General features: G+C 38.7%; 1 protein-coding gene across 3 annotated transcripts in view; it reads left to right on the top strand.

Moving 5' to 3' along the window:
• RELCH (RAB11 binding and LisH domain, coiled-coil and HEAT repeat containing) overlaps positions 1 to 7956 on the top strand; it is a 143892-nt gene that overhangs the window by 64548 nt on the left and 71388 nt on the right. For all 3 annotated transcript variants that reach the window (XM_027766257.1, XM_027766252.1, XM_027766255.1), the window contains one exon: positions 2690 to 2802. In XM_027766257.1, coding sequence (XP_027622058.1) covers positions 2690 to 2802 — 113 coding nt within the window. The remainder of the gene's footprint in view (positions 1 to 2689; positions 2803 to 7956) is intronic.

The raw sequence follows: 7956 nt of genomic DNA, 5'->3' as shown, positions 1-7956 counted from the left end.
CTCCCCAGGGGGGGGCCCCTGCCATAGGTGCTGATGTGGCAGGGTGTACCCAATTCTCCTTGGCCGGGAGTATCAACCAAAAGTTGGTTGATAATGGCTACTGTGTTAAGAGCTGTGTTGAGAAAGTTTTTTAAGGCCAACTGTTGTGTTGTTTTTTTTTTTAAGAATTATTTATTTTATTATTTTTTATTACATTTAATCACCTATACTTTTACAGTGTATAGCAATTGTTTCTCCAGCACAATTACCATGCATATCAGTCACAATTGTTTTTCCAGCACAATTACCATGCACATCAGTCACAACAAAGACCTTACTATACACATCATAGAGCTTTTCATTTTTTTCAGATTATTCTTGTTTTGTTTATTATTTGTTTAAATATTTGATCACTATACATCATTTGTCTTGTAAAAAGAATTTACCCAACATGAAATACTTCTCAGACCAGTCCAGTTGTGAATGCTATACATGTTATCATTAACAAGTAATAAAACTATTTCTCTGTTTTGAGACCAACTTTGATCTCAGAAGGAAAAATTAGCTTCAGTGCCTAAGGAATCTGCAGAATATTTATGATATTTTCAGTTTCTGCAATAATCTTAATTCCTACAGGTTTCACATGAAGAAACTAAAAGTCAGAGAAGTTTGTGCCTTTCCTTGGTCTTGAGATCTAAGGAGTAAATTGAGATAAGAACCATTTTAGCTCTGAGATCAGTGTTCTCGGTTTTGTACTTTCAGTAGCTATATTTTATTTGAAAGATTCTGTGTGTGAATGTGTGACATAAACTTCCTCCTTGATTAAGCATCACTAAGTCTTACGATGGAAGGAAGAAAGGGACAAGAAAAGAAAGCATAAAGAATAAACAGCAGCATAGTTATTTTGGCACACTTGCCTTTGAGGGTGAAAAAAAAAACTAAAGATTATACTCAGTGTTTTGAACAGTGTGTGTGTGTGTGTGTGTGTGTGTGTGTGTGTGTACTTTCAATTATAGCAAGTACTTTACTGTCATAACTGTCTTTAAAGAGTTGGTACCAGCAGTTAGCGTAATGACTATGTCACTGGACTCCCATGTAGTCGACCGTGATTCGAGTCCCAGACCCAATGGCTTAAAACTCACGCCAGGCGTGTGTGCATGCGTGCCCAAGACCTCGAGAGGAAATCGGAGGAGAAGGCATTGCGGCGTGGCCATCCCCCCTAGGGGGGTGATTTCTCACATTCTGTCTCTCTGTCTCTCTCTGTCTGGCGAGCACACGCGCCCCATAGCAAAAACCTCTAAAAACAAAAAAAAGAGTAAAAGACTATGGAGAGAATGGGGGGGAAATACTGCTTTTCATCCTTAAGTTTCTGCTCTTAGTAGGATAGCCTGATGATGCGTTGTCTCAATCTTCTCATTAGTATTACCGGCTTATAGCAGCCTTTTTAGAATCAATTATGGATTAGAACAGTCCTTGGCACTAACAGAATATTTACTATTTTATAAAAGATAGTTTATTTTCTCCTACAAAAGCTATTGGAAGTTTTTGGTAGTTAACAAGGCAAATGAGAAAATAAAGTGGTGGTAATCGTTTTTCTTATTACATCATAGCTATTTCTTTAATGTGCCTATAAAATACTAGTTTTATAACTGAGAGGATTTCTCTCCAAAAAATATTTTATCACTTTGGACTTTTATTCTTATTAGATGATCCACTGCAAAATAAAAACATTAATATATTTTGAATATATTTTAGTGTTAAGAGCTTTGTATAGGGCCAACCCTTGGCCTGGTGATTAGACAGAGAGAGATAGAGAGACAGAAAGCAAGAAATCACCCCCCAGAGGGGATATCCAGGCTGCATTCCCTTCTCTTTTCTCCTCTTGGGATTTTGGGCACATATAACACATGCGCCTGGCATGAGTATTAAGCCACAGAGTCCAAGACTCAAACTGTGTTGTACTACGTGGGAGTCCAGCAACATAACCATTATGCCATCTGCTGGTTCCAGGTTATATCTAATTTTAAGGAAGATCTATTGCCATCATGGCAGTGAAAAACATTGTCTTTAGTTTCTGTTACCGTTCTAAGTTTTAAAATACAGTGAACTTCTGTGAGTATTTTTCTAAGAGCACTTTCAAATTAAAATCTTTATATCAGGTTGTCACTTGATGGAACTGAGCTCATAGGAAGTACTAGATAATTTTTAAAAAGTTAGTTTACTCTTAAGGGAACCAGCAGTTAGCGTAATGGCTATGTCGCTGGACTCCCACGTAGTCGACTGTGGTTCGCGTCCGGGACCCGGTGGCTTAAAACTCATGCCGGGCACGTGTGCGTGCGTGCCCAAGATCCCGAGAGGAGAATGGAGAAGGGATTGCGGTGTGGTCATCCCCCCTGGAGGGTGATTTCTCGCTTTCTGTCTCTATGTCTCTCTCTGTCTGTCTGGCGAGAGCACCCGCCCTATAGCAAAAAACCTCAAAAAAAAAGAAAAAGTTAGTTTACTCTTAAGTAACTTTTATAACATTGCGATTTGTACTTTATGCACAACCAACACATAGATATGCTTTATTGTTTTCAATTATCAACTTCACAAAATTAAAATCTGTTCTCTTATACGTTGAAGTTTAGTTCACTGGAGAGTATTCTGGTGGCAAAAAGAATATTCTGCAACGTATTTTTATTTTGAATTTTCCCCCCTCATATTTCTTTAGGAATTGATTCCCCTCATATTGTGTACAGCTTGCCTCCATCCTGAGCCTAAGGAGAGAGATCAGCTTCTTCACATACTTTTCAATTTGATCAAGAGGCCAGATGATGAGCAAAGGTGGGTGAGATTACTTCTTTGGGGAATAAAATATAATGTTGATTTATTAATTTTACTAATTGATCATCAAGATTAACTTTTTATCAAGGTTTTATCTAAATGCCTTCTTCCCTTCTCAGTCTCTGTATTAGGCACTCGAGCCTTCACAACAGCATGGTGGCTCTCCTGGGTGCTTTCCCAACCTGTGAAATGCATTCCAAGCTGCAAGTTTCCCATCACCAAGTTCCCACCCTCCCCACACGCTTTTTCAAGAGGAGGAATTTACTTTAACAGATAAATAGATAATAGGAAAATTACTCTGGGAAATTTAGCTTATGATACTAGCTGGAAACTAAAGCAAAAATAGCTTTTAAATGTAATGCAAATCCTGCTAATATCAGAATACTTTCTCTTTGTTTTTTTTGTTTGTTTGTTTTTTGTTTTTAAGAATTATTTATTGGGGCCAGCAGGTGGCACAGTGGTTGAGGGCGCTAGACTTGCACATGGCTGAACACAGTTCGAGTCCTGGATCTGGTGGTTTGCTTTCTCACCTCCCCCCATCCCCCCCACTCTCTCTCACTTTGTCCCTTTCTGGTCGAATTTAAATAAATAAATAAAGTTAAATAACTTTTTTTTTAAAAAAAAGAATTATTTCTTTAATTTTATTTGTTTATTATTGTTCTTCAATTTGACCAGAAAGAGAGAAGGAAGGAAGGAAAGAAAACAAATCACCAGGTCCAGGACTCAAACTGTGGTCAGCCATTTAGAAGTCTAGCTCCTTAACCACTGCAGTATCTGCTGGCCCCCAGAGTACTTCCTACATACTATAACCACTGACAACTTTCATTCTTTAAGTCTTTGAAAAAGGCTTCTATACCTTCTTCTCAAAATATTAATAGTTTCTCAGGGTTACTAGACAGCTACAAGCACTGAAGGATATTACCTAAATTATCCTGTGTTTTTGAGGGAATAATTCACATTAGAAGTCTTATTTCCTTTAAAAATATAAGTATTAATCTCTTATTATTGCAGGATAGATTTTCTTGATATGTAAAGTCTATCTTTATTAATAAACTGTGCTGATTTCTGGTAGATAATAATCTCCTTGTTGTTTCGGTGATTAGATTATATCGAAGCCGTCAGTATGGGGAGAGAGCAAACAGTGCGAGGGTCTTGACGGCCCCTTTGGCTGCAGGGTAGTATAGTAAATGATTACAGACGTTGTCTGAAAGACAGCACTTCTTCTGCTCTCCAAACGACAATAACCCATAGGTAGGTAGATGGCCCAGCAGAAAATTAGGCTTATCTAGTGACTTCTCAGGCGTTCTAAATTTCCCCTGATAGGAATCTAGCCTTCCTTAGGGAAACTGATTTTTAGAGAAGCCTGTCCTCATCTGCCTATATATATATATTCAATACTGTTTTCTTTGTTTTTCATTCTTTTTTTTTTTTTAATTGCAAAAGGACTTGTGCTTACCATAGAGAAAAAGAGAGAGGGAAGAGAGGAATAGAGGAAATGTTCCCATTTTTTTAATGAACAGAAAACACACCAGTGGCTCCTTTCACAATATTCTGCACTGTTTTATTCCCATTATTACAGTTACTCATGTTGAATTTCTACACTTTTTTTTTTTTGGAGAGGTTTTTGCTATAGGGCATGTGCGCTTGCCAGAGAGACAGAAAGCAAGAAATCACTCCCCAGGGGGGATGGCCACGCCACAATCCCTTCTCCGCTATTCTCCTCTTGGGATCTTGGGCACGCACACACACACACCCGGCGTGAGTTTTAACTCACTGGGTCCAGGACGTGAACCACGGTCTACTACGTGGGAGTCCAGCAACATAGCCATTACGCCAACTGCTGGTCCCGAATTTGTACACTTTTTGATCAGTTACCCTTAGACTTCTAATTCAAATGTCTCTTTTCCTTTATTATGCATGTTTGATTTTTGGGGGGGGATAGAGATTTTTGCTATAGGGCACATTTTCTCACTGGAGAGACAGTGGAGGGACATAGAGATAGAAAGTGAGAAATCACCCCCCCAATGGAATGGCCACACTACAGTTCCTTCTCCTCCATTCTCCTCTCGGAGAGGAGAGAATGGCACGCACACACTCGCCCTGGCGAGAATTTTAAGCTGCCAGGTCTGGGACTCAAACTGCATTCAACTACGTGGGAGTCCAGTGACATATCCATTGCACAATCTGCTGGTCCCACACATCATGGTAATGCTTTTGTTTTATAGGAGATAAAAGATTCAGTATATTAATTTCTGCATCACTAGGTCACCCCTAACTTGTCAGTGTATGTCCGGAGGGTTACAGTGTCTTACTTTGGTCCTCAGTCAAATGTCCACAACCAAAGACACCTGAGTAGAGAAATGACTTACTCCTAAAGGTGGTGAAGAGGAGGGGCATGCATCAGAAGACTGCTCAGAACACAGGGGAATAGGTTTTCATCAAGTGACAGTGATAGAGTAAAATCTCTTTTTCAAAAGAGTTATTTGATTTTATTATTGCCATTTTTAAATTTGCTATAGGGCACATGTGTTCTCCAGAGGGGGAGGGAAAGTGAGAAAGCAAGCCACCAGGTCTGGGACTCTAATCGTGGTTGGCCATGTGGGAATTCAGCACCTCAACCACCACGCCACCCACTTGTCCCAAGAGTAAAATCTTTAACTATTAAGTGAAACTGTACAGGAATGGACTTGAGCAAAAACATCTTAGTGGACAGACAGGCTCACCAAGCACCAGTTGGATAAAATAATGCAGAATGTTTTTCTTTGTTACAGTTTATGATTTTGTAGCTTTCTGTAATTTCAGCCCTTGTTTTTCTGACACAATTTTATCCTCTTTCAAGAATTTTGGAAAATCATAAATGAGTAAACCACAAAGTGAATCGACTCAATTTTATTTCCCTCAACTATGAAAAGTACAAGCAGACTTTAAAACCCTATAAGTAGATATCTCTGTTCTCTTCCTATACCAAAATATTTCTAAGCAGGTGGAAAGTCAGGTCCTTTTCAGGATCCAGCAAGATGATCCAGAATCTTTCGTGCCAGCAGTCCTCACTTGCTAGTCAGTAGGAATACGAGAAATAAAATCTCTGTTTCAGAAGTACACTTTACAAACTGAAAAATTTCCAAGGGCAATCTGGTGGTTCTGTATAGGAAAATTAGTATTTTATTTTCTTCTTGAAAAGTGCTCTTCTCTATATTGTAACTTTATTAATAATTAAGAACCATTTATTACATTTTCTCCAGAGGGGGAGGGAAAGTGAGAAAGCAAGCCACCAGGTCTGGGACTCTAATCGTGGTTGGCCATGTGGGAATTCAGCACCTCAACCACCACGCCACCCACTTGTCCCAAGAGTAAAATCTTTAACTATTAAGTGAAACTGTACAGGAATGGACTTGAGCAAAAACATCTTAGTGGACAGACAGGCTCACCAAGCACCAGTTGGATAAAATAATGCAGAATGTTTTTCTTTGTTACAGTTTATGATTTTGTAGCTTTCTGTAATTTCAGCCCTTGTTTTTCTGACACAATTTTATCCTCTTTCAAGAATTTTGGAAAATCATAAATGAGTAAACCACAAAGTGAATCGACTCAATTTTATTTCCCTCAACTATGAAAAGTATAAGCAGACTTTAAAACCCTATAAGTAGATATCTCTGTTCTCTTCCTATACCAAAATATTTCTAAGCAGGTGGAAAGTCAGGTCCTTTTCAGGATCCAGCAAGATGATCCAGAATCTTTCGTGCCAGCAGTCCTCACTTGCTAGTCAGTAGGAATACGAGAAATAAAATCTCTGTTTCAGAAGTACACTTTACAAACTGAAAAATTTCCAAGGGCAATCTGGTGGTTCTGTATAGGAAAATTAGTATTTTATTTTCTTCTTGAAAAGTGCTCTTCTCTATATTGTAACTTTATTAATAATTAAGAACCATTTATTACATTTTCTTTTTAAATTTGTAAGGCAAAAACTACTCAAATCTTAGAGCCTGTTTTCAGAGACTTTGTATGTGATGCTCACGGCTGCCATCTGGTGGCCAATAGTTCCAATCACTCTTACTTCATTACTCTTACTTCAGGTCAGGATACATCAGGAAATAATCATGCATATCTGTGTGAAATCTGCTTTTACCATACAGAAATATAACTCTACATGAAAGTAATTTTAAATGGAACTTTATATTAAAGAGGAAAAAAATCTTGCTTTAAATTTTATACTGTTTTTAAGTTACGTATTTATCAATTTAAGTGAAGATCCTTAACTATTGGTCTGTTCCAAAGTACCCCCAAAAAAAGTGGTTTAAAATCATACATTTTTGTATTATAGTTTCTGTGAGCCATAAATCTGGATCCTCTGCTTCAGGGTCTTTTATAAAGTCAAGGTGTCGCCTGGGACTACAGTTATCTCAAGGTTCACCTGGGGAAGGATTTGCTTCTGATCTCAGTCATGTGATTGGTCATTGACAGGATGTTTCTCATGGGCTGTTAGACTGAGGACATTAGTACCTCACTGACTTTTGACCAGATGCCACTTTAATTCCTTGCCATGTGGACCTCCACTGTGGTGGCTTGATTTATCAAAGCATGCCAGCTAGACAGGCAGTAGGGTCCAAAAAGATGGACTTAACAGATTTTTTGTGACCTAATCTCATCACTTCGGCAATATTCCATAGGTTAGAAGCAACTTACTAGGTCCAGTCTACACTCAAGAATATGGATTTACACAAGAATAAGAGTATCAGATTCACCTTCTCTATCAGAAAGTCTATTTTACATACACATCAGTGAAAATTTTTAAGCCTTTTCACTTGAAGCTATTCTAATGGATGTCTACCCAAATAGTAGAACCTTGTTTCTTAAAAATACCAAGAGTGGGACCAGCAGTTAGCGTAATGGCTATGTCGCTGGACTCCCATGTAGTCAACCATGGTTTGAGTCCCGGACCTGGTGACTTCAATTCATGCCAGGCGCCTATGCGTGTGTGTCCAAGATCCCAAGAGGAGAAAGGAGGAGAAGGGATTGCAATGTGGCCATCCCCCCGGGGGGGTGATTTCTTGCTCTCTCTCTCTCTGTCTCTGTCTTTCTGGCGTGCGCACGCTCCCTATAGCAAAAACCTCTCCAAAAAAAAAAAAAAAAAACATGGGTATCTTGTAATAGATT

Source organism: Tupaia chinensis, unplaced genomic scaffold (genome assembly GCF_000334495.1).
Source record: "Tupaia chinensis unplaced genomic scaffold, TupChi_1.0 Scaffold000065_2, whole genome shotgun sequence".
In the NCBI taxonomy this organism is placed as follows: domain Eukaryota; kingdom Metazoa; phylum Chordata; class Mammalia; order Scandentia; family Tupaiidae; genus Tupaia; species Tupaia belangeri.
Note: the sequence above shows the minus strand (reverse complement) of the source record. Positions and strands in the feature narration are given on the sequence as shown.